A 27442-nucleotide genomic window follows, 5' to 3' on the forward strand; every position below is an offset into this window, starting at 1 on the left:
CTATTATCGTTATTCCACCCAATTGATAAAGGAGAGAATAGTCTATCAGGAGGGATCAAAAAATGGTTAGAAAGAGAAAGAAGCCCACAGAAATACCACTGTAACCCATAGGATTCTTGTATAATGCTCATCCCCATTATTAAACGCCAGAGTACAGCACAGATTTCTAAGCAATTTTCAACTATTTTTCTCTAAAGAGCTTTCAAGGTATGTAGATTTTGCTGCCTCTTTGGTTTGGTTTCTGATGTTAATACGAGGGCAGGGGAGGATAGAAATTTTCCATCCGTTATTGAAGCTTATTTGCAAAGAAGGCTTGAATCCTGAATTCTCCACTGTGCTTTTGAAGAGGGGACTCCTGCAGATCCTAGGGAGCCTTTCCTATCCCTGTACATCTTTTTCTATTGACTTCCTCTCTCTCTAGGGCTGGGGTATGGTCGCCCTCTAGTGCCCATTCTTTGGCTACCCATTTTGTGGGGTTGGGCCCTGCTAGGATGTTCCGATTCTTCAGCCTTCCACCCCAAGGAGCCAATCCAGACTCCGCAGCAATTAGGAGACCCCGGAAAAGCCTTAGAGATTGGAGATAGAGCCCAAGTGCATAAGAAAGACGCAGAGACAAGAGTCCGGGTTGGGTGAAAGGGAGGGTATGGGCTGAAGTCCACTCCTCTGGTGCCCTGGAACCCGATTCTTCTAAATTTCATGTGTGATCTTGAATAAATCCGTTCCCCTTCTCTCGACCTCAATTTCCTCTTTCGTAAATAGGGGCACGGACTAGGTTATCTCTAAATTCCCTTCTCCTCTAAATCTAGGACCCGGGGTCACATAAGTCTCTCCAGGAGGAGCCACCGGGGGGGGGGGGGGAGGTGTGGGGGTGGGGCAGCGGAGAGCTCTAGGCCTCGCCTTTAAGTTAGCGGAGAATGGGAGGTATTTGGCTTCCTCCGGTGAGAAATCAGACCTGCCCCTTCCCCTTTTCCCCGCCCCAGCCACGCCTTTAAGACGTCGGTGACGTAGGCGAGTGGCGGCCGTTTCAAATCCAGGGCCCAAGAATTGCTCTTCTCCAACTGCTTCCTGGCTTCGGACTCGCAGTTTTGGTGACTCTCACTCCAGCCGCGGGAGCTCCAGCCTTCAGCGGACGAGACTGTCTCGCTCGGAGCCTGGGCCTTGTTTCCGTCATCCGCCGCGCCGGGGTCAGGCCCGAGCCCGACTCCATGGCGGAGGTTGAAAGGGAGCCCACCCACTCTCACCATGGTAATTTCAAATGGCCGCTGGGTCTTTCCCTTCTTTCTCCTCCCCCGTCCCACGTGGTACATTAACTACGCGCGCCCTTCCCGCCCCTCCCCCAACCCTCCCGGCACGCTCTAAGCCTCCCGTGGCCCCGCCCCCAGCCTGTTGGGTGTGTGGAGTCCCACCCCCGCCCGAGCAGCTGAGCCACGCCTTTTGATATTTCCTGAGGGAAGCTCCCGCGATCCCAACCACCCACTCACGTTCGGGCTAGGATCCCTCTCCCCTCAACCCCACGGCCACTGGGACCTTTTCTAGAAAGATCCCCTACCCCCGCACCTCAGATTATCCATCAATTTCAATTCCCTGCCGTAAGCGTTGCAATTTTTTAAAAAACACTTAACCATCCATCTTAGAATCAATATGGTGTATTGGTTCCAAGATAAAATAGCTTTAAGGGCTAGGCAATGGGAGTTATATGACTTGCCCAGGGTCACATAGCAAGGCCATAGAACCCAGGAATTCCCAGTCTCTAGGGCCACTGAGCCACCTAGCTGTCTTTGGAAGTCTTCTGATTTATGGGCCCAGATAGAGGGGCTTTGAAAAGGAGTATTTCCTGAGCTAGTCTTCTCCTGTGGCCGTGCCGCTGCCCCATCTCCCCTCCCCGCCCCACTCATGGTCCTTTGTTTCCAACTTTTACTTTGGTGTGACCTGAACCCAGTTCAACAACCTCCTCTTTGCAAACTGGCAAAATGATTCAGGATAGGCTATGTTTTGGTAAAGTCTTTTGGGTCTTTGAAAAAGAATGCTGTCACCTTCCCTTCCCTGATGTTCCCCTACCAACTAAAGCACCAGCAAAAAACAACAACAAAAATAAAAAAACACAGACCTCACAGTTTTGTTAGGTCATTAGAAGTGGGAAGATAAATGATGAGGACAGAATGTACTTGTAAATAGTAACTTTCTCGCTCACGTATTTCTCTCTCCCCCCAAATTGCTCTTTTTTTTCTTTCCAGGCTTGTAGTTTGCAGAACCTATTTGCTGTGGAGGATGAGTTTGAAGATGAGGTGAGAAAGGAGAGAGATGTTCTCATTTAGTTTGTAAACATCTTGGCCTAGAACATATCTGCCTGACTCCAGTCTCTTGACTTTTATGATAGATTTTTTAGTCTTTGAGAGACTGGAAATGGAGACAAAACTACAAATGTCTAGTTATGGATCTTGAAAAGAAGCTCCTCAAAAGGTGGATTACCAGATGCTCCTATTTGAAATCTTAGAATGACATTCCATATAAGTTTATCCTTATGATATACTTGAGAAAGAGAAGGAATATTTTTTAAGCATTTTGGGAGGAATGTGGTGTGATTTCTTTCATAGAACTCTTGATCTCTAGAGTTCAGCAGTCCAATGGGTCAAGACAATGTATGTACTAAGTTCAGTGTCAATATTAGGCACCTCTAGGAGGTATTGGGGTGGGATTAGGGGGCATCATGTTGCCAATAAAGGGACAAACTGGCTCAGGTTGGAAACAGAATAGGTCAAAGTTCTTTTGTTGATCATTTGTGGAATCTGGCCCCAAACTAGCCTTTGTGTTTCCAGCCTGGGCTAGATGGGGAGACCCAGTCTCTTTTGAGAGGTGGGGCAGGGAGGATGGAAAGAAGGGAAAGAAAGAAAACAGAGTAGGGGATGTTGGAAAAGAGTCAAGAGGTCTGGTTTCTAGTCGTGGCTCTATTAAATAACTTTTTTGGGAGGAGGGGTGTTGGTTTATTTTTTAAATTCACACCTTCCATCTTAGAATTCATAGTAAGTATCAATTCCAAGGCAGAAGAGTGATAAAGGCTAAGTAATTGAAGTTAAGTGACTTGCCCAGGGCACAGGGCTAGGAAGTATCTGAGGCTAGTTTGAATCCAGGTCTTTTGGAGTCCAGACCTGGTGCTCTATCCACTGTGCTATCCAGATGTCCCTAAACTGTCTTATCTTGGACAAACTACTTATACCTCTCGGGACCTCAATTTTCTTGGTTGTAACTCGACTGTAAGATTCCTGACTTCCAGTTTTCAAATTCTGGATGTGGGTTTTTTTAACTTAGGAAACCCTGAGATGCTGACTTACTTATTATGCAAAGTCATATAATGATTCAAGTAGAGCCCCAGGAATAGGATCCAGGTCCTGGATTTTGATTCTGAGGCCAAGATGTTCACTTTTTTTAATCTTTGTTTTCTTAGTACTGAACTGTGAAAATTTATTTGAAAACTTATATCCAAGGATAGCTAGTAGTACAGTAGACAGAGAGCCAGGCCTGGTGTTGGAAGGATTTGAGTTCAAATATGGCCACAGACTCGTCCTAGCTTTATGACTCTAGGCAACCACTTAACCCTGATTGCCCTTGCCGTTCTTATGTCTTAGATTTGATACTAAGAAGGTAAATTCTTAAGAAAAAAAAAAAAGAAACTTGTATCTAATCCAGGCCAGCATTTCAACTGTAACTTGAAGAGTTGCCTGAGGGACTCAGAAGTTAAGTGACTTTTCTAAGGTTGTATAAGTGGAGCAATAAACATTTATCCAGCACTTAGTAGGTGCCAGGCATTGTGCTAAGTTTATATACACAGCCAGCGGGGCAGCTGGGTAGCTCAGTGGATTGAGAGCCAGGCCTAGAGACGGGAGGTCTTAGGTTCTAATCCGGCCTCAGACACTTCCCAGCTGTATGATCCTGGGCAAGTCACTTGACCTCCATTGCCTACCCTTACCACTCTTCCACCTATAAGTCAATACACAGAAGTTAAGGGTTTAAAATAAAAATAAAAATAAAAATAATAATAATAATATATACACAGCCAGGATTTATGTCCAACTCCAAAACTAGGCCTCCTTTTGCTATCCTGGGCTGGTTCAATTGAACCCATACTCTGCCAATAAAAATATTGCTCGGGGGTAGCTGGGTAGCTCAGTGGATTGAGAGCCAGGCCTAGAGACAAGAGGTCCTAGGTTCAAAGCCGGCCTCAGACACTTCCCAGCTGTGTGACCCTGGGCAAGTCACTTAACCCCCATTGCCCACCCTTACCACTCTTCCACCTAGGAGCCAATATACAGAAATTAAGGGTTTAAAAATATATATATTGCTTAGTTTCTTTCTCCCAAGAATGGTTGGTGGTCTCATGTGTGAACTATGGTCTTCATTACATTTAATGCAATATATTTTTTCCCTGCATTCATCATCTCTTCAAAATTAATGTCTTTGGATTGCTTCATGGTATGGGAACTCCAAATTTCTTGTTTTCTCAACTATGTAATTCAGAACTGTCAGGTTTTTTTGAACAGAAGTTTTGCTCTTGCCTTGTCTCTCAGCTTTGGAGAGGTGTGATCACAGGCTAAAAAAAAGACTGTTGAAATAACCCTTTTTAGTCTTACCAGGTGACAGCAGAACCTTCCAGTTGCAAATTGGGGACGTTCTGTGGCCTCAAGGTTGGATGGGGGAATTAGAATCTATGCTTGAGCATTCATATTTCTCCATCCATGAAAACTGGAAGATGGTCTTCTCCCCACTTTTCCTGGCCTCTTTCCATGAATGACCTCATGCCTAGGAAGTTGCTCTCAGGAAGGCAGGGAATCCATAAACATTTGGCATCATTTGGGTTTTATCATAATAGTCATTCTTTTATACTTGTTACTTCTAACCTCTAACCTAATCCCTTCTAGACTTCCTTGACTATTGTGATAACACCCACAGCTGGAGGACATCCCCTTCTTTACCTCCCAGCAAGCTTCTTGCTGATTAAAGACAGCAGCTCTGACTGATTCTAGGGAACATATCTTTTGAACCTGAAAAGGGCCAGCTTTGCTTTGTTTACCAACTAAGAGCTATATTTGTTTTAACCTGCTCAAAAATATCACTAACCTCCCTACGTTTTGGTGGATATAGGACCTTTCCAAAGTTGCCCAGGACTGGATATACTTGTATAAAGCTGGTGAGGTCCACATTGTCAGTAGGAGGATAAGGGTTATTAAAGGGGAGGGGTGCAGGTGCTAGGAAGCAGAGATCTATTCCCAACACTGTTGTTGGAAAATGCTCTATGACCTTGGACAGTTTGATTCTAAGACTTTGTTCTTTTAGTCCCCCAGTTGGCTCCTAACAACCTAAGTATACTGAAGTGACATTTTTAAGGTACTTTGAGATTCTTGGTTAGGGACTAGATTGTTATTGAAACTATATGGTCCCTTGTTTCAGATGGACTCAGCTTAGTGATTGTTAAATTCCATTGAGATTTCCATCCAAATAGGTGGTTATTCTCCTTGTTTTAACATCATGCATTGAAAAAGGCATAAAACTCAGTCCAGGATGATTTAGGTTTAGGTCTCAAGGTCAAAATGAGAGGAGATGAGAACACTATTGCTTTCTCTTGCCTTCTTTCCTGTCTTTATCAGTATGTGTATCTGGAAGAATTGTGCAAGATGACTATCTTTTTAATTCTGCCAGCTGTGTCAGATGCTAAAACCTGATTCCTTTGGTTCTATTGGCAGGATTTCTTATCAGCCGTAGTGGACACTGAAAACAAATTCTCCAGTTCCCTTTCTGTAAATCCAGGATGCCTGAAACCTGTGTGTTCCAAGCCCAAAATTGCCAAGCAGGCATTGACATCTGGGCAACTCACTTCCTGCTCTACTGTTCCTCCAAGGACTTTGAGCCTGTCAGCCCAGGGTCTCAGACTCCCTAACCCTAGTGTGTCCAGAGCAGGAAGGGATTCTCCTTCTACGACACCAGACTTCCTAAAACTGTTTCCCTCTCCCAACTTGGTTGGGGAAGCTGCCAATCTAGGCCAAGTGACCCCAGAAGGAGTAACCACAGAACTGGACAGTCATCAATCATTTACTCCTCACAAACCATTCTCTCTTGTGAACCAACACCCAGTAGCTGGTACTACTGTGACAAGTAAACAAGATGAGTTTGATATGCTATCATGCATGGACCAGAGGCAGGGGAACTCAAATGAGGCTATGAAAAGCCTTTTTTCCAATCAGAAGGAGGGCCTCATGGTAGTCAAAAGACCCCGAGTGTCTGAGCTAGGAGAATCTTGTTACCAAGGATCAGTAGTCACCAGGACAACTGAGCCCCTATCCTCAGATCCCACCACACACCATAGGACTCCACAGCTCCTTAGGAGACCTGGTGCTTCTAGCAGCCTGACTTTCCCATTAAGAACTTCTACTCAACCCACCTCCTGGCAAGCTAATCCTAGGAGCAGTCATCTCCATGTGCCTCAGCCTCTCCAGGTTGTTAAATGTTATGCTCAGAACATTTCTCAAAATAATTCCCTAAGCCCCCAAACATTCCAATCTCCAGGTTCCTGGAAAAATGGAAAACCTAGAATTCCGGGGCCAGCTGTTCCCAATCCAAACTCTTCCATTTCCCTAGGAACCAATTCTGGCCAGAGACCTTTAGAGTCCCAAGGTTGGGCCTCTTCTGTTGAGTCTCTTGTCTCTACCCCATCTACCCTCTGTTCTTCCCTGGCAGCCCCAGGGATTCTTCAGACCCCTATAGTCACAAACCACCTTGTACAGCTTGTCACTGCTACCAATCGAACACCTGGGATGCCTACTCATATTCCCACTCGGGCCAAAACACGACGATTTCCTGGACCAGCTGGGATATTGCCTCACCAGGTAAATGACATTCAGGAAGCACACTGGGATTTCCAGAAAGTTTGAGGGGACTAAGAGGTTCAGCAACCGCATTTCTTAGCAACATTGGTCAAGAAGTAGCATTCCTACCATGGGAAAAAAAAGAAGGGAACAGAAATGTTGCTTCCATTGCAAAGGGGCAAAAGGAAGTAGGAAAATTCTGCCATTCCTCTCTTGATCCTCTTTGCAGAAGAGAGACTCAGGGTATCAGGAAGGAAGAAGAGAGGTTATATCTATAAGGATCTGATGTCTTGCCAGGTTTGAGATACCAGATCATTGGAGATGCTATGAGCTGGCCTAGGAGCAATAGAGATTCCTGCTAGTAGAATTCGATTCACAAACAACATTGACCAACCCTTCGATTGGCTTGCATTTTGAAGAATGAGTAGACCCCACTTGCTAATGGGAAGAATTCCAAAAAAGAATTTAAGGCTAGAGTCCATTGAAAGGTTTAAATGGAAGCTAGACAGTTTTCATTTGTTCTGGACCACAGTAGGGGAAGATATTTAATCTTGGATATATAAGCCAGCTGGCCTTAAGAATGGGAAACAATAGCTTTCCTACTCTTGTTTTGTTCATCTAGAATCACTGGAGGACTATAGGTTAGCTGGCCCCAACAAGTAGCCTCTTCAATCTCCTAGGCCAGTTGTAACTTCCTCATGTTTCCCCAAAGAACCCCAAAGGCATATTTTTAAAGCCTCCTAGTGAGACTCCTGAGACATGGAAAAATGTAATGTGTTAATTATCCCTTATAGTTTTCTAAACACGTTATGTAACCCAGACAAGAAGCTGTACTAGTAAATAACAGATGCTGAGTTTGTTCTCATTCGTACTGCATTCTTTCTTCTTTCTTTTAGCACTGTGGAAAAAATCTGGAGGAAATCATGATTTCAACACCTCAGACTCCAGCTCATGGTGCAATAGCTAAGTTCCGGACAGAGGTAACTCACTCAGTGGCCATTGTCCCTTTGCCCAAATCGGAACTAGATTTTGCCATTTTGTGGGATGGTCAGAAGAAGCACCCCTGTCACAAATGTGGGAGTGAATTCCCAACAGTTTAATAGTTTGGGTGTCTTCAGTGATACTGTAGAACCAAAGAGGCATTTCAGATTGGAATCTAGGTGGAGACAGCCACAAAAGGTCCCATTGGATATGGACCTATTCTTAGGTCAGCCAAACTCCTAATTGATGGCATAGATCTACCCCTTATTCTCTTTCACCAGGCTGGAATTTCAATATCTAGAAATATAAGAGCCTGAATATCTCCTTCCTACAAGGTTAGGGGAAAGGGATAGTTATTTTTATTAAATCATGGATAATGATGGGTTAGGTGAATAGAACATTTCTTTCAGTGTGAACTGTGGGCAAATTATTTAACCTTTCTGCACCTCTGTTTTCTTATCTGTAAAATGAGGTATAGAGGAAGCAGGGACAGATTTAGACTAAACAAACTCTTAAGGTGTCTTCCAGTTATAACTCTTATAAGTTCCCACTAGCCAGATCCTTGAGATTATGACTTGGGCATCCACCCCGAAACTGTGACTGTAGTTTGTCCTTTCATTTGAAGACTTTTTGTCTTTGGTTTTAATGTTTTTAAATAGTTTTATTTAGTACCACCTCCTTGATCTCCATTTTCCACTGTCACTATAAATAATAATCTGAGCTCAAAATATTCATTAGAGGGTATCTGAGCCTTAATCAGTCTTATAGAACTAAAGTTGGAGGGCCATTGAGAATAAAAAGCTAAGTAAAAAAAAGGAGTCTGTGTCATTTAATTTTTCAGCAAAAGATGTCTTTGGGAGCTACATCCCCATTGCCCCACAGAGTTCCTTCTAAGCATATCTATGCCAAATATTTTTAAATTTTGCTTCTTTAAAATCAGGACCTTCCAAGAAAATATGACAGCATTTTCCTGAGCTGTTAATGAAAGTACATCATCTCCAAACTCTGGCATGGATAGAAAGAGATGGAGATTGTCTTTTGACTAGGAAAGAGATCTTCCTTGTCTGCCACCCACTTCTAAACCAAAGGAGCTTTAATGGAATAGAAACTCATTCACCCAGATACCACTTCCCACTCTTGCTTCAGGAAGTACCTAGTTCCCAGCACTCAGAGGAGGATTTTGAACATGGCCCCTGGCTGACTATGAAAGCTGAATTGGGACTAGATGACCAAGACCCTTCCTGCTTCCTTCATACCTACAGCATCGTCATGGTGTTGCGGAAGGTAAGGAGGTAGCTGTTTCCCTTCACCTCTTATTTCCCCATTTATCTATGGCAGGAAATTCTCTTTGTTTTTCTTAGGCCCATCCCTGAGCCATCAGTGGCAACCATCCATATGTATCCTTGACCAAGAAGAGCCTAGTCATTACCCATCTCTGGGGTATCTCTAGGCTCCAGAGTGGGTTTAGTAGGACAGTAGGAACAGGTTAAGTCTTTCAGGGGTGGAGCTGGATTAAATATCCTGCTTTGTATCAGGTACATTTGGCACTTATATGTGTGTCTTCATGTATGTTAGGGTACCTTCTAATAGAATAAATATACAAATTTTAAAAGAAAAGAAGGTAGGAAAGATTGCTCAGCCTCTTGGTAGTGTGGAGAGAGAGTTGAGCACTCTATTTATACATCTTCTAGGAATCAAATTTCCCTTGGGATAGTATAAATGGCACCTCCAACCTATAGGTCTTCTCCATCCCCACCTCCCAGCAGTAGCTTCCCCTAATCTTTCCTGGTCCTTTTAAATAGGCTGCACTGAAGCAACTTCCCAGGAACAAAGTGCCCACCATGGCTGTGATGATCAAAACCCTGAGTCGAAGTACAGTAGATGCCAGTGTGGTCTTCAAAGATCCCACAGGTGAGGAGCAGGGCCTTGGGGCCCACCTGGTCCCTGGGGTGTGACTTTCATGACCTCAGGGCCCGCAGCAACAAGTGAACCTTAGTCTTAGAATCTTGGAATCTAGGAGTTGGAAGAGACTATGGAGGCCTGTGGTCTCATTAGTATGTCTGGTCAGTTTATCTTCTGCTTGAACACTTGTCACAACAGGGAACTTAATGACATCACAAGGGAGTCTATTACATTGCTTAACAACTCCTAATTTTTAGAATGTTATGCCTCCTGTTGACCCAGACTGCTTTTTTGCTTGTCTATAGCTTCTACTCTCTGGCTCCTATTCTCTTCTCTGCAACACAGAGTCCAATCTTTCTTCTAGTTGACAACTCTTCCTATAATCAAAGGTTGCTATATATTCTCCCTTCTACCTCCTGCACCGAATGCTCCTTTTCTCTAACTCATGTTCTGAGATACAGCAGAATGAGCCCTGACACTAGAGACAAGCCCTGGTGTCACTGCCCACCCAACACTACATTCATCACCAGCAAATTGCTTGGGACAGCGAGGTGGCACAGCAGATAGAATGCCAGGCCTAGAGATAGGAGGTTCCGGATTCAAATCTGGCCTGAGACACTGCCTCGCTATATGACCCTGGGCAATAATGCACTTAAGCCCATTTGCCTAGGTGTTGCCTTTCTGTCTTAGAGTTATTACTAAGGGTTAAAAAAAAAAACAAAACATCACACGACCTCCTGTATCTCAGGTTCATCCTATATGAAAATGAGGGGTAGATTGAGAGAGATTCTTAAGGCCCCTATTGGCTCTAGATTCTGCTTGAATGGAACTATGGTCTTGTCATTGTGGATAGGCCTTCTAAAGGTGTAAATTACAATCCATCATCCTGGAAATCCTCCTTAGGAGGTCTACACAATATGCCAGGAATCTTCTTCTAGATGTTTTAACATTACATAGTTGCCAGTGTGGCATCAGGACTATCCGTTATCCTTTGCTTTTACTATTTGACTAGTCTAATTCTTTGTTCAATCTTACATGTCCATGATGATAGCTTTTAATTTGCCTTTTTTTCCCCCCATCATTTCAGCTTTGGTGATTTGATGTAGCCTGTTTATGCCTACCATGAATCTTTTTGATGCAATTTATTTCTTGAAGATTATGATGTTCCCCAATATGTAGCCATATATAGCATCACCAGAAAAATATTTGTATTAAGAATGAGGTTTGTTTTTTTTAATAGGTTATTTTTTTTATTTAAATTAACTAATTTAGAATGTTTTTCCATGGTTATGTTTCATGTTCTCTCTCTCCCCTCTTCCTTCCTCACTCCTGGAGCTGACAAGCAATTCCACTGGGTTATATATATATTATTGCTAAAAATCTATTTCCACATTATTCATACTTGAAATAGAGTGATCTTTTAAAACCAAAAACCCCAAATCATATACCCATCAAACAGCATGAGTTAATCATATGTTTTTTTCTTCTGCATTTCTACTCTCATAGTTCTTCCTCTAGATATGGATAGCATTCTTGTTTTTTGGGGTTTTTTTAAACCCTTACCTTCTGTCTTGGAGTCAATACTGTGTATTGGCTCCAAGGTAGAAGAGGGGTAAGGATGGGCAATGGGGGTCAAGTGACTTGCCCAGGGTCACACAGCTGGGAAGTATCTGAGGCCAGATTTGAACCTAGGACCTCCTGTCTCTAGGCCTGGTTCTCAATCCGCTGGGCTACCCAGCTGCCCCCGATAGCATTCTTTCTCATAAGTCCCTTGGGATTGTTCTTGATCATTGCAGAATAGTTTATTTTAAAGATGAGCTAAGGCTCATTGAAAACATTAATTTGGTCCTCTCTCTGTCCTATTTAACTCTAGGCCCAGTTCATGATTCATCTGTAGTGTCTATCTGATATATGTGTACTGATAGACTAGCTCCTATCCATCCAACTATAAATGATAAGCTGGACAACAGGCATTCTTCATCCATTTAATTTTTCCTCTGTGAATAGTTATGCTAAACTCTTGGCATTTTTTTTTTCCATTTCATTTAGAAGGTTCTTCAGTGGTCTTTGAATTGAAGCAGTTAGCATGGGACACACCTTATTGGAGGAAAGCCCTTTAAAGATAGCATTTAGCTCTACCAAATCAAATTTCTTTTGTAGTCAAACATACATATTTTAAATTCTTTGTTTCTTTTGGTCAGTTTTGTGATGCTAAATATATATTCTTTTATAGAATGCTGTTTATAAAAGCTTGTCAGTTCCATCAGGGATATCCTTGACACATTTATATATTATTCTTCATTAAGATCTTGTAGAGATGAGAAAGTAGACATTTGGGTAGATATGAAATGAATAAAAAAGCATTTAGGTGCTTAGTAAGTGTCAGCCACCATGCTGAGTCCTGAGAATACACCCCCCCGCCCAGATCCCCAAAACGAAGATATTCTCTATTGTTAAGGAGCTTGTATTCTGATGGGATAAGATTACACATATGGAGGAATGGTGGCCAGAGAGTAGTCTTTTAGTCTGGGAAATCAGTGTCAATTTACTTGCCCTTTCCAGGAATTTAGTTACTCTTCCCAGAGCAAGAGGTAGACAATGTTGACAGTTAACAGTTAAAGTGCAACAGTGTGAGGGGCAGCTGGGTAGCTCAGTGGATTGAGAGTCAGACCTAGAGACAGGAGGTCCTGGGTTCAAATCCGGCCTCAGTCACTTCTCAGCTGTGTGACCCTGGCCAAGTCACTTGACCCCCCCCATTGCCCACCCTTACCACTCTTCCACCAAGGAGCCAATACACAGAAGTTGAGAGTTAAAAAAAAAAAAAATAAATGCAGCAGTGTGGTAGAGTGGCCTGCTAGAGCTTGGTACGATAGGCTTCAGCCATTGTGGGGATCTAGAGTGAAAGTGGAAAGTAGATCAGGGACCACAGTTTGACAGAATGAAAGTCAATAGTTAAAGATATTTTCTCAATAACTTTTCTTTATAATAAAAAAAATTCATTCTAAAAATCTCTGCAGATCTTTTCTATCTTCTATTGTTCTCCTTTCAGTCTCACTCATCAGTGCCTTGGAATAACTTTGCTAACTTAGTTTTGTCACCAGACTTTCTTTAAACTGGTTTTACTTTTTATTGCTTTTCTGTCTGATGTAGTAATACTGCCCTTCTAATTAAGAGTTTCAAGTGGCAGCTAAGTGATTCAGTGGATTGAGGGCCAGGCCTGAAGGAGATCCTAGTTCAAATGTGGCCTCAGACACTTCTTCAATGTTTGACCTTAGGCAAGTCACTTAACTCCTATTGCCTAGCCCTTCTGCCTTGGAACTGATACAAAGTATTGATTCTAAGGCAGAAGGTAAACAAATTTCTATTCTAAACTGGTATTTCCTTTAGCTTCATTAATTTTCTTTTTTTACAGATTCATTCCTTTTCCTTTTTTCAATTACACGTAGAAAGAATTTTCCAAAATTGTTTTCTGACATTTTGCATCAAAATTCTCTTCCTCCCTTCTTCCCCTCACCCTCCTTGATATAGGTTATACCAGTGTTGGAGTATCTCTGCTTGGCAGACCAGTGAGGTCTTCCTGATTTAGGTTTTGTTGGTTTCTTTGTTGTGGCAGTTGGTTTACTTTTTTAAAAAAATTATTGCTATCTATGGATTTTGTCACTTTTATTTTATTTTATTTTATTTTATTAAACCCTTAACTTCTGTATATTGGCTTCTAGGTGGAAGAGTAGAACTCTAGGCCTGACTCTCAATCCACTGAGCTACCCAGGTGCTCCTTCACCTTTATTTTAGAATACATCCAGCCTCCTCTTCCTATCCAGATGACCATTCTTCGCAATAAAGATTAAAAAAGAAAGAGGGGAGGAAAGGCAGTTTAGCAAAACTAATCATGACATAAGTGGAATCTGATTTTTATTATCAGTAGCATTTAATAGGCTGAGTTGTCGTTGTTTTAATTGAATGCCCTATCATCGTGTACCATTTTTATTTTTCTAGCTTTATATTAATTTTGATCTCTATTCTACTAAATTATTGGTCTGACTGTACACAGAAAACTGATTCAAGAGTGACTTCTACATCAGGGATAAGTGATAAGGTGCTTTCTTTTGTTTTGTTTGTTCTGTTGCTTTACATTGTTGTAACTAGTTTAATTTCTATGATGTTATTTGGTGCTCTGCAAGACAAGACACTGTCATATGTCTTCTAATTATTTTCTCAATTTTCATGCTCTACCCATGTGAGGTTTTGGGGTAGTCTGTAATCCTCTGTCTTTATTCCTGATTCATATTTTTGGAGGCTGTTTTTGTTTTTTCATCCTCACTTTTCCCCATCTTTGCATTGAAGTCACTTGGACTCAAAGTATTTGTTGACTTAATTTGGAAGGTCTTCAGAGAGTTTTTCCTAAGGTTTCTCTAACTTTTCATCCTCTGAAACAGATGTTGGTATATACATTGCAATTATTTTCCTAGTAGTTTTTGTGGAAACACTTATATGACAAGCACTACATGAGATGACTCAAAGAGTGCTTCTTATTGCCTTGTGAACACATGATAAAACCAACTCCAGCTTCTTTATAGACTGATACAAGGAGAATCTGCAAGCCAGCTTTCCTTTTAGCTGCAACTTTCTTCAGTCTTTTGCTTTTGATTATAATGAGAAGGCTCAGGATGAAACCTGGAGATACATCTACAGTTAACTGGCATAATATGGACTTCAGATTAGCAAGGGAAACTGAGAAGGATTAGTCATAGAGTTAGGAGGAGAACCAAGAGAAAGAGCAAGATCACAAAAATCCAGAGAAGAAAGAGTATCTAGGAAGAGAGAAGTTAGTTAACAGTCAAGTGGCATGTGACCCTGGGCAGTTCAGCCCAAATTGCCTAGTCCTTATCACTCTTCTGTCTTAGAACCAATACTTCATACCAGTTCTAAGACAGAAGGTAAGGGTTATTTTTTAAGTGTCTAGTGCTTTAGGAAGGAGCATTTTTAAGAAAAATGAGAATTAAGACTCTTAAAATTTGGTGATTAAGAAATTATTGGTAATTTTGGAGAAAGCAGTTTCTGTTGAATGAGGTCAGAAGCAAGATAGTGGGAGGTTAATAAGAGAGTTGAGGAAAAGAAGTGGGGACACCAATTATAGATAGCTTTTTCAAGGAGTTTGGCTGAGAAAGGGAGTAAATACATAGGACAATAGTGAGATTTCTTTTTGTTGTTTCAGTTTGGTTCTTAAGAATTGAGGAGACTTGGGCTTATTTGTAGGCCACAGAGAAGGAACCCATTAGTTAGCGATTAAAGGTTAGAGAGATGTTAGGGTAGTTAGCTAAAAAATATGGGAAGGGATGGCTTCAGGAGTACATTGTGAGGGGCAGCTGGGTAGCTTAGTGGATTGAGAGTCAGGTCTAGAGACGGGAGGTCCTCGGTTCAAATCTGACCTCAGACACTTCTCAGCTGTGTGACCCTGGCCAAGTCACTTGACCCCTATTGCCTAGCCCTTCTGCCTAGGAGCCAATACACAGAAGTTAAGGGTTTAAAAAAAAAGAGTACATTGTGAGAAAGATTTCCTTTCCTTTCCCTCTCAGATTAGGTAAAGAAAAAAGAATCTGCACTATAACATCTGATTAGCAGGCCTCCAATCTCTGCTTGAAGACTTTCAGGGAAGGGAGTCTGCCATTTTGGCAGTTAGCTTGTTTATTTTTGGTAAGGTATGTCTAGGATATCAGATCACTAGAGGGAGGGAATACTATTGAAGGCTCAAGGAAAGAAGAAGAGGTTTGAAATGGCTATTTTGGAAAGCAGGATAGAGAATCAGTTCAGCATGAGTAAAAGGATTGCCTTACTGCATTGAAAGCTCAGCTGAGATCAGAGACTTAAATTTGTAGTAGACCCAATTCAGCAAGATTTTGAGACTTCCTTTAACTCAGTATGTGATAATCCAGGGTGAGAATTTGGCAAATGGACAAATTACCAAAGGAGGATAGAGGACTTTGTAGAATTGAATCATTTTTCTAAGAGGCTAAGAGCTGTTGGCAGAGCAAGAGTAACAATTGCCTAGCAAAATACTGAGGGGTGGAGAGATTTCAGATCACAATATGTTTGGAAAAGAAAGGAGAGGAATAGAATAATTGGAAATTGTAATAAGGTAAAAGAAGTTCAGCATTTTTAATCATGGATATGGTAGATTTAGATGTGATAAGATCAAGGGCATGATCAGCTCTCTGTTTAGCTGATGTAGAGTGGAGATCATGGGAGCAAAGCAAATTGAATTTCATGATAGATACTAAAGTCCCTACTATTAGAGTGAGAAGGAAATTGTGAGGTGTTAACCTCATTAAAAAGGAGAGAGAATGTCCTGGGGCTTGGTGGAAGGGACTTTATTAGCTAGTTATTCCAATATGTGCATATAAAGAATCTGCACTATAATATCTGATCAGCAGTCCTTCAATCTCTACTTGAAGATGCCCAAGGAAGGGAACGTGCCATCTCTCAAGGTAGCCCATACCACTTTGGGGCAGCTTTGATTGTTAGGAAAATGTGAGATATCTTATACATAACAGCTGGAAAACAGGCTGAGAGGAAAAAATGTATGAGTTATTGGACTACCAGAATGCCATGACCAGAAAAAGGAAACTGCCTGATCTCTTAGAACTGGAAGGCATAGTGGAAATAGAAAGAAGCCACCAGTTATCTCCTCAAAGAAATCCCAAACTGAAAACTCCCAGAAACATCACAGTTAAAATCTAGAACTTCCAGGTAAAAAAAAAAAAAGGATATTGCCACAAATAGCCAGAAAGAAAAAAATTCAAATATTGAGGAGCTACACTGTCTGGATTATATATATTATTCCAGAACACAAAGGATATAAGCCAACAATCAAGAATTACCCAGAAAAACCATACTTAACTGTACATGTTTATAATAGTGGTTTTCTCCCTACATGGGTGGAATGGATTTTTCAGGAAATAGAGAATATCTTTTTATTCCTGATCAAAAGTTCAGAGCTTATAGAGACTTTAAAGTCCAAACACAGAAATTAAGAGAAATATAAAAAGGTAAACCCCAGTGAACAATGATAAAGAACTAGCCAAGAATAAACAGCATTGTCCTTTCTGAACCCTCTGGTCAATACAGTCAGAGAGGGAGTCTTAATTAAGGCCTGGGAATGGTACTGTTATGTCTTGATTATCTTAAGAGCAGAATGGAAAGAAGGGGGGGGGAATACAATGGGGGAGAAAATGGGGAAGAGGTAATGGAATGATTGGGAAGATCATCTCATTTAATCAGAGAGACAAACCAGGAGGAGGAGTTGGGGTGGAGTTGCTGAAACTTGAATTTCATTCTCATTTAAACTCATCAAAGGAGGGAAGAATTACAGAGTTGTGTACAGAAATGTTTCAACAGAAAAATAGGGAAAGAAGAAAAGGTATAATTGAAGGATAGATTAAGGGAGGCATTAGTCTTAAGCAAAACAAACTAAAAATGTATGAAAATATTTATAGCTCTTTTTGAGGTTGCAATTAATTCGAGGCTGAGGGGTGCCCTTCAATTGAGGAATAGCTGAACAAGTTATGGTGCATAACTGTGATGGAATTATGTTACATATTATGATGTGTAAATTGCACTGTAAGAGGATAGTTTTAGAGAAATCTAGGAAGATTTCTGTGAACTAATTCAGAGTGAAATGAACAGAACCAGGAGAACAGTTTAACTCATTTGAAAGAATTAGGAACTCTGATCAGTATAATGACCAGCCACAATTACAGTGGACTCATGATGAAACATGCAACCTGTCTCCTCATGGAGGATTCACAATGCAGAATGAAACATAAATATTTTTTTCAACATAGCCAGTGAACAAATTTGTACATGATTATAACAGTGGTCTTTATTTATTTATTTATTTTGGTTCTTGTTGTGAGACTAGGGTTACAGGTGGGAGGGAGAGAAGGCTAGGTTTGCTGATAAAAAATAATATTTAAAAATAAATCGGTAAACACTACGCTCTTTTTCATGCAGCCCAAGATTACATTCACTTTTTTGACTGCTACATCACACTGCCGACTCATAGCTTTCAGTCCACCAAAAAAAACCCTAGATCCTTTCAGAACAACTGCTGTTTAATCACACTTCCCCCATCTTATATGTGAAGTTGATTATTTTGTACCCAAGTGCAAGACTTTACATTAATTTCTGTTAAATTTCATCCTAATAGATTTAGCCCTAACACTTCAGCTTGGGGAAATCCTGCCAAATCATGCCTCTGTTATTCAGTGTATTAGAAATCTCTCTTACCTTCAAATTCAAGAAGTATATCATATCTGCCTTTATCCAAGTCACTGATAAAAAATGTTAATATCACAAGGCCAAACACAGATCCCTGGGGCCACACCAGCATTGAACAATTAGCAACTACTCTTTGAGTGCCAACCAGGTCTGAACTTGTCTGATTATATCATCATCTAATCCATATTTCTTCTCCACAAGAATAGTATATAATATCATACCTCATCAAATACTTGATCAAAACCTAAGTAAACTATAGCTGTAGCAGTTCCCCTCATCTACTAATTTAGTAATCCTGTCAAAAATGAAAAGGTTATCCCAGCCCAACCTGCTCTCAAGCTAACTCTTTATAATCAACATTTCCCTTTCTAGATTTTTGCTGATCATCTTTCTTATGGTCTTTACTAGAATTTTCCTGAAGTTATAGTCAAGCTCACTGGCCTATTTTTTTTTAGACGCTGTTTGTTCTCTTCCCATCTTATTGGAACAACATTTGCCCTTCTGCCTTGTAGTATTGCTCCTCTTTTCTGTGATCTTTCAAGTATCACTGCTCCAGGCGCAACAAATCCCATCAGTCAGTTCTTTCAGGCTCTTGAGAATGTTGTTCATCTGGGTCAGGTGACATGAATTCATCAAGAGCAGCTTAAATACCTTCTTCCTGTCTCCTTACTTGGGTATCACCTCCATGTCATCTTTTGTGTTCTGTCATTTCTAGTGTGAAGTTCTTTCTCATTAGCAGAGAAGATAGAAATAAAGTAAGAAAGAAACAGCTTTGTCTTCTCTCCATTGTCATGTGTTACCCTATCTACTCCAAGCAAAGCTTCTGCCCCTTCCATGATTTTCCTTTTTCCCCTCAATGACTTTTTTATTTTTTTCCTTTGGAATATTTATTTATTTATTTATTAGTATTTTATTTTTTTAGAAAAAATTTCCATGGTTACAGGATTCTTGTTTTTACTTTCCCCTTCACCACCACCCCCCATATCTAGCATGCATTTCCACTGCTTTTAACGTATGCTATCAATCAAGACTTATTTACATATTATTGATAGTTGCATTTGTGTGGTTGTTTAGTGTCACATCCCCAACCATGTCCGCATCAACCCATGTGTTCAAACGGTTGTTTTTCTTCTGTGCTTCCACTCCTGCAGCTCTTCCTCTGAATGTGAGTAGCGTTCTTTTCCATAAATCCCTCATAATTGTCCTGGGTCATTGCATTGCTGCTAGTACAGAAGTCCATTACATTCGATTTTACCACAGTGTATTGGTCTCTGTGTACAATGTTCTGGCTCTGCTCCTTTCACTCTGCATCAGTTCCTGGAGGTCTTTCCAGTTCACCTGGAATTCCTCTAGTTTATTATTCCTTTGAGCACAATAGTATTCCATCACCAACATGTACCACAATTTGTTTAGCCATTCCCCAATTGAAGGGATCCCTTCATTTTCCAGTTTGTTGCCACCACAAAAAGCACAGCTATAAATATTTTTGTACAAGTCTGTTTATCTATGATCTCTTTGGGGTACAAACCCAGCAATGCTATGGCTGGATCAAAGGGCAGGCAGTCTTTTATCACTCTTTGGGCATAGTTCCAAATTGCCATCCAGAATGGTTGGATCAGTTCACAACTCCACCAGCAATGCATTAATGTCCCAATTTTGCCACATCCCCTCCAGCATTCATTACTCTCCCCTTCTATCATTTTAGCCAATCTGCTAGATGTGAGGTGATACCTCAGAGTTGTTTTGATTTGCATATCTCTATGTTAATAGAGATTTAGAACACTTTCTCATGTGCTTATTGATAGTTTTGATTTCTTTATCTGAAAATTGCCTATTCATGTCCCTTGCCCATTTATCAATTGAAGAATGGCTTGATTTTTTTATACAATTGATTTAGCTCCTTATATATTTGAGTAATTAGACCTCTATCAGAATTTTTTGTTATAAAGATTTTTTTTTCCCAGTCTGTTGTTTCCCATCTGATTTTGGTTGCATTGTTTTTGTATGTTCAAAACCTTTTTAATTTGATATAATCAAAATTATTTATTTTACATTTTGTAAGTTTTTCTAACTCCTGCTTGGTTTTATAGTTTCCTTCTTTATATTCAAGCCATTCACCCATTCTGAATTTGTCTTAGTGTAGGGTGTGAGATGTTGATCTAAACCTAATCTCTCCCATATTGTTTTCCAATTTTCCCAGCAGTTTTTGTCAAATAGTGGATTTATGTCCCAAAAGTTGGGCTCTTTGGGTTTATCATAGACAGTCTTGCTGACGTCACTTACCCCAAGTCTATTCCACTGATCCTCCTTTCTGTCTCTTAGCCAGTACCATATTGTTTTGATGACCACTGCTTTATAGTAGAGTTTAATATCTGGTACTGCTAGGTTCCTTCATGGTTTTTTTTTCATCATTTCCCTTGATATTCTTGATCTTTTGTTCTTCCAAATGAACTTTGTTATAGTTTTTTCTAATTCAGTAAAAAAGTTTTTTGGTAGTTTGATAGGTATGGTACTAAATAGGTAAATTAATTTGGGTAGAATGGTCATTTTTATTATGTTATCTGGTCCTATCCATAAGCAATCAATGTTTTTCCAATTGTTTAGATCTAGTTTTAATTGTTTAGAAAGTGTTTTGCAGTTGTTTTCTTATAATTCCTGTGTTTGTTTTGGTAGATAGATTCTTAAGTATTTTATATTATCTAGGGTGATTTTAAATGGTGTTTCTCTTTCTACCTCTTGCCTCAGTGACTTTTTTAAACCCTTACTTTCAGCCTTGGTATCAACTTTCAGACAGAAGGACAAAGGCTAAGCAAATAGGCTTAAGTAACTTGCCTAGGGTCACACAGCTAGGAAGTGCCTTGGGCCAGATTTAAATCCAGGACCTCCCTTCTCCAGGCCTGGTTATCCACTGAGCCACCTAACCTTTTTCTTTCCAGTTTGCCCAGATATCAAATTATTCTGTGATGAAACATTCCTGGCATTATTTTTACTGCACTGTGCTATGCTCCTATATTCATCTTTTGTTACCTGGCCTTGCTTCCATATTTTGTACAGTTTTCTTCAATTTAAGTTGGTTGGATTAAGTTCCCTGTTACATCTATATCAATCTTTTCAGACAAATCTCTTTTTTTCCCTTCTGGGATTGCTTCTCTTTGTGGTTCAGAATTTAATTCTTAAGCACCTCACATCCTTCCTATGGTAACTTCCCTAAAGCATTTTAGTTCATAGCATCCTTTCTGTACTCCCCTCCCCCAAATAGTTTCCATTTGAGGTGGTTGTGGGAGAAAGAGTAGAAGAAGAAAAAGATGTTTAACCAATTAATGAGAAGAAAATTATATAAATGGCTTAGAGGAGGAGTTTGAGACTAGTGAAGTAGAGTGGAGTTTGAATTGGAGGAGGGAACATTTGATAAATTTGGGAGCAACTGAAGAAAATTTGAAAACTTATAATCTCTAGGCCTAATTACTAGTCAAGATTCTATTTCTGGGAAGTGGGATTAAAAACAATTAAAGAGAAATAAGATCAGGGAGTAGATTGTGAAGAGGTAAACTGAGAAAACAATAGACTGATAAGACCAGGCAAAGTAAGTAAGAAAAGGTTAACTAGAGGGTTAAACAAATTAATAGACTGGATTGGTGGATGGAGCAAATTGGAGAAGCACATAGATTTGATGCAAGGTTGGAGAGACTAGTCTCTTATAGTCAGATCCCAATTCACTGATAAGGGAGAATAATAGGGGTGCCAGTTTGCTCATCATAGGGAGCATGAATCCAGGTAGAGCATCTCAGTGGATGGGAAGAACTTGGCAGGAGAGTAGGAAATTCTGTCTGGGCTTACCTCTGGCCTTGCCCTCTAGATGGTGTCCCTGAGGAAGGTGCAGAGTACCTTATGTTTTTTATCACAAGAAGCCTATTAAAGTTAACCCCAGTTTTATCAAATTATCTTTTATGGCATTTTAAGATTCCTCTTTGCCTTGGTCTGCCTCATCTAGATAAGCTCTAGCTTCTTCATGCTTCTCTTTAGATTACCAAAACCTCTAAATATTCAGTGTCACATAGATCCTAGGAGGTTAACAAAGGGAGGAGGGGGATACACCAGGGTAGGATAACTTGATTAGTTTGCCTCTCTGGTCTGTTTCAGGAGAGATGCAAGGCACAGTTCACCGGCTGTTATTGGAGGAGAGACAGAATGAGCTGAAAACTGGCTCTGTCCTGGTGCTGAAACAGGTAAAGGAGGCAGAGTAGTGAGGACCATTTATTTCAAACCAAGTTGGCTTTGGAAATCCTCCTGGGACAGAACAACTGGTATCAATGCTATACAATAGAGTTTGAAAAGTACTTTCCCTGGAGCAGCTAGGTAGCTAAGTAGACAGAGAGCCAGACCTATATCAGGCAGGTCCTGGGTTCAAATCTGGCCTCAGATACTCCCTAGCTGGATGACCATGGGCAAATCTCTTAACCCCCATTGCCCAGCCCTTACCACTCTTCTGCCTTGGAACCAATACACAGGATTGAGTCTAAGGTAAAGGTGTAAAAAACAGAAAAGAACTTGTATTATTCTGTTCCAAGGCTGTGAGTCCCTAATGATAGCTTATCTGGCTGCTTTTTCTCCCAGAACCCAAGCAGGGAGATGATAGGTCTGTGGCCTGGCCTGGAGCACTTGCCCTGCAGCTTTGGCCCTCTTTGTGAAGTAGATTGTATTAACTGACTTTGATATAATGCTTTAATGTTTGTAAAGTGCTGTCCATCTATTATTATCTCATATGCTGGCTGGCCTATTTCTTCTGAGCCAGCTCCTGTTCCTTTGTTGTTGGTTCTTTCTCCCTAGTGCTAGGGTGAGAGAACTTGGGTCAAAGTGTAGAGAGTTCTATGTGACTTTGATATAGGGAAATCAGAGTCTTCTGTCCAGATGAGTGCCCCTCAGGGAATTTAGCTTTGAATACCTATGACACCATGACCATCTCCTTCTCTTGTTCCCCAGATTGGAGTATTCTCCCCCTCACTCCGAAATCACTACCTCAATGTGACACCCAACAACCTGGTCCAAATTTATAGTCCAGATTCAGGGGATGGGAGAGTCCCCAGGAGTTCTCAGCCCTTTGCCAAGGTAAGAAGGCTTTCAGGGGCTGGGGGCATTGGGAAAAGACAAGGAACACTTCTTTTTTTCCCCTGTCTCTTTCCACATCCTTCCATTTCAGCCACTAGTATGGTTTTTCCCTTAGCATCTCCTTCCCAGAGGGCTAATGCTAGGGAGCGGTGCGCTATCAGAGTAATGGCTCTCCTTTTCCCCAGTTCACCCCCCTGGTAAGGTAAGATGAGCATAGTGAGTGCCTGGTAAACAGGCCAGGTTCCAGGTGATCTTCAGGTGTCTTGTTGCAGGCCCCAGAATTTGAGGTGCTGAGAAGCATTGTAAATTAACCAAAAATTGGGGTCCCCAGGGTGGAAAAGAATGTGGTAAGCCACAGAGCTTTCATAGCCATGTAGTAGACCAGCTAACCTAATGAGTTATAATGAACTCACTCCTTTTTGCCATTTAGCATTGGGAAGGGGAAGGATGTGAGGCTCAGAGGACTTTAGAGCTGCAAATGGAGATACTTTAGGCCCTGGACATTGTGGTATTGCAGCTGTGCTGAGAGCTTGGTGCTTTGGGTGCTCTGGGTCATGAGGCATGACCCTTTCTGTCCCTACCCCCTATACACTGTACATAAACCTGCTTCTCTCCCAAGGTTTGTGTTGGGCTCAACAGTATATTGTTTTGGCAGTGCCCCATTGTCTTTGGATTTAACTTAGTTTGGTTGCCTAAGGGTCAGAAGAGCCAAGATGGTGACTTAGTAGCAATGAAAGTTGAAACCACTCTGACAGTCCTTCTAAACTAATCTCTAAAAAGCACCTCAAAATGATAGGAGTCAAAAACCAATAGCAAGATGGATTGGGCTCTCCTGTTAAACACAACTTGAAAGGGAGGCAGAGAATCAATTTTCATGGTTTAAGGGGGAACCAAAAGCAAAACTGCACACAAAGGAGTGCTGACCAATGGCCCCTTACCCCCGTGCCAGGTTCTGAACTTGGACATAGGCCAATTTCAGGATCCTGGGATCCTGCCTACACCAAAAACAGAGCATCCTACCCCCTTGAAATCTCAGGCCCTGGCACTAGCCCCTAGTGGGACCTTGAAGTTGGTAGCACTTGATCCTTTAAAAACTACTCTGTGGTGAAGCACTTAGCCCCAAAGGCATAATAGCTCAGGAGTTTGGAGTCTGAGGTGTGCCAGAATTAGCAGCTTTCAGAATTCCCAGTTGAGAGGCAAAAAAGGCTGGGAAAATGAGCAAACAGCAAAAGACACATGTAACCATAGAAAATTTCTATGGAGACAAAGAGTAAGGCACAGTACCAATAGGGGATAGTGAGATCCCATGCAAAACTTCAGAGAAAAATGAAACTTGATCTCAGGCACTAGAAGAACTCAAAAAGGAATTCAAAAATCAAATAAGACAAGTGATAGAAAAATGGGAAAAAATTAAAATAATGCAAAAAAGAAAACAACAGCTTAAAAAGCAAAATTGGTCAATGGTCAACTGGGAAAAGAGGCAAAAAAATCCTAAAGGCCAGACTATCTCAATTCTAGATCTGACATTGTCACTGATCAGCCCAAACATGTTTAGCTAGCTGAAATTTCTAAATAATGAGGTTCTCAGAGGATCCTAGATGAGCATAGCTCACATTTACATAGTGTTTACTATGTGCCAGGCACTGTGCTAAGTGGTTTACAATTATTATCCTGTTTGATCCTCACAACAACCCTGGGAGGTAGAACCATTATCTCCATTTTATAGATAAGGAAAATGAGACAGGTGAAGTGACTTTGCTTAGGTCACACAACTGGTAAATATTCAAGGCAGGATTTGAACTCTGTTCTTCCCTGACTCCAGGCCCAGCAGTGTTTTATCCACTGCTCTACCTCTCTCAGGTTTCTGACAGCCCTGACATTCTCTATCTGTGGATATATCTCAATTTTTCTGACCTTTCTCCCCTTTTCAAAGAACTAGACTGTCTACTCTTGATTTGCTGTGTATAGAGAAACCACTTCTTAGATCATCTACCACTAATGTTTTAAGAAATTTTTTCTTAGTTGATAGGCTAAACTCTTTTCCCAATACTCCCAATTCCACCTTACAAAATGCGTACCCTGAAAAGGCAAGTCAACCTGCCTGATGATGTGATTTCCACTGCTATTTATTGATCCCAGGCCAGTTTCTCCTGAGGTGTGCCATCAGCCAGTGTGTGCCCTTTAATATTAATCCATTCAGACAGAATTAGGAAGGCAAGTTTGATACCCAAAATTCATACATATTTCAACACGAAACAAATGGCTTTTTTTGATTATTCACTATTTTAGGTAATTTCTGCTACAGCTTGCTTTCATTAGCAATATGACTAACCCTGATTGTATCTGCTTGAGTTTAGAAACCCATTTGGGCAAGTGTGCCCTCTGATTCTGGACCTCCTAAATCCCCACCCTCTGCATCCCTCCTCCCCCTTCCCTACCCTGAAAGCAAAAAGACTCCAAACATTCCATTTGGTTCCTTGGGATGTTTTCAGATTCCCAGACCTTTCCATTCAGAGGATCTCTCTCAGCCTCCCGCTCCTGAGAGCTCTTCTTCTAAGGCTTTTCAGTGTGGTGGGAAAGCAGAAGAGAAGCACCAATCAACTAGAGTGGAGGTGCACCCCCCAGAAGAGCTTTCTGAAGCAGGTAAGAAAGTTAGCCTGTGTCCCAGAGGAGAGTGCTTTTTGGCTGCTCTTTCATAAAGAATGATCCCACCAGATTCTTGACAATATATTGCCAATTTTGTCTTTTTGCGCTTGCGACTTCAGATCTTCCAAAATCCTACCTTGTTTAGTCTTGTCTTGTAGGCCACCTGGCTGTGAAGAGAGTTCCCCACGATGGGAGGAGGAGGGGAGGCTTTATACGGGATTATTGGGGTATTTAAAGCAGTGAACTCACCTCCAGCTTTGATTATAGGATGTAGTAAATGGAACTCTCATCAGTGTAGCCACAGACGGAAGATAAGGGTTTCAAAAAAAAAGAAGTAGTTGGGTGCAGGCCAGTCAGCTGGAATGGCTGAAGGTACCTTCTTCCCATCTCATAAAAGGACTCTATTTAGGGGCAGCTGGGTAGCTCAGTGGATTGAGAGTCAGGCCTAGAGACGGGAGGTCCTAGGTTCAAATCCGGCCTCAGACACTTCCCAGCTGTGTGACCCTGGGCAAGTCACTTGACCCCCATTTGCCTACCCTTGTCACTCTTCCACCAAGGAGCCAATACACAGAAGTTAAGGGTTTAAAAATGTAAAAAAAAAAAGGACTCTATTTATCAAAAGACCCTCAAGAAGTTATCACATAATGTCTTATGATGCTCTAGGAATTTCTTCAAAAACTTTTTTTTCTTTCTCAATGTTCTTGTTTTGTTTTCCTAAACCCTTACCTTCTGCCTTATGTACTATGTATTATGTATTAGTTCTATGTACTATGTATTAGTTCCAAGGAAGAAGAGTGGTAAGAACTAGGCAATGGGGGTTAACATGACTTGCCCAGGGTCACACACCTAGGAAGTGTCTGAGGTCAGATTTGAACCCAAGACCTTTCATCTCTAGGCCTGGCTCTCCATCTACTGAGCCACTTAGCTACCCCCCATTGATATTCTTTAAAATAAACTGCAAGAAAAACTGACCTAGGTGCAACAGTAGAGGTATTTGCTTCTATTTTCTAAAAAAAAAAAAAAAAAATGCAGACACTGCTGCCATTTGGGAAACCCCTAATCTGCCCAGGTTATTAAAGAGTGGGGAAAAGTAATCCTAGACTATTTGGGTCCCTAGAGGCTGTTTGCCTCTAGAATGGAGCTAACTACCCTCACCCTTGTTTTGTGCTGTACAGATGATCTGGATGGACTTCTAGGTGAGCTGCCTGAGGACTTCTTCACTGAGGACAGTGACTGGTGAAGCAGGACCGCAGTGAGCTGGCATTGCTTTCTTCATTTGTGGCAAATCAGACACAGTCATGTTGATCTTTGTGGAAGAGTGGATGAGGGCTTTAGCAGACAATCTTATAAGTGCATCAGTTGCCCTTCCACTGCATGTTTCCAAGAAGTCTTTCCTCATCTTCTCGGTCAGAGTATCTCCTTAGCAATTTCTGTCTTTGGAGACAGTAGGGGTCTAACCTCAAATCCAGCCTGGCTTTTGCAAGCATCACTTTCAATTACAGACTTTTCTGGTCCTCTTAACCTTCCATTCTTTGGACAGTTGGAGATATAGGAGCAAATAGGGACATGATCGTCCCAAATCTGTTTGCCTCCCATCATCTCCCACCTAAGTTGAACTGCCAGTTCATTTTTCCCTCACAGCCATGGCTTCTGCTACTCTCATTTGGCCCCTGAAA

At 41.2% G+C, this 27442-nt stretch overlaps 1 protein-coding gene across 1 annotated transcript; it reads left to right on the forward strand.

The window, feature by feature from the left end:
- Window positions 1–1242: 1242 nt before the first annotated feature.
- On the forward strand, window positions 1243–27006 carry HROB (homologous recombination factor with OB-fold). The gene is made up of 10 exons (XM_044675121.1): window positions 1243–1314; window positions 2235–2285; window positions 5736–6875; window positions 7751–7834; window positions 8982–9119; window positions 9638–9746; window positions 22155–22240; window positions 22995–23120; window positions 25613–25763; window positions 26942–27006. Exons 1-10 carry the CDS (start codon window positions 1243–1245, stop codon window positions 27004–27006), a joined length of 2022 nt encoding a protein of 673 aa, XP_044531056.1.
- The last annotated feature ends 436 nt before the right edge of the window (window positions 27007–27442 follow it).

The sequence above is a fragment of the Gracilinanus agilis genome, chromosome 4 (genome assembly GCF_016433145.1).
Source record: "Gracilinanus agilis isolate LMUSP501 chromosome 4, AgileGrace, whole genome shotgun sequence".
NCBI lineage: Eukaryota > Metazoa > Chordata > Mammalia > Didelphimorphia > Didelphidae > Gracilinanus > Gracilinanus agilis.

Excerpts from the sequence above, each read along its gene's own strand:
- HROB (XM_044675121.1), top strand. The coding sequence starts at position 1,243 with ATGGTAATTTCAAATGGCCGCTGGGTCTTTCCCTTCTTTCTCCTCCCC. Across the intron at positions 9,120-9,637 it reads TCGTCATGGTGTTGCGGAAG|GCTGCACTGAAGCAACTTCC; the intron begins GTAAGGAGGTAG and ends CCTTTTAAATAG. Across the intron at positions 25,764-26,941 it reads AGAAGAGCTTTCTGAAGCAG|ATGATCTGGATGGACTTCTA; the intron begins GTAAGAAAGTTA and ends TGTGCTGTACAG.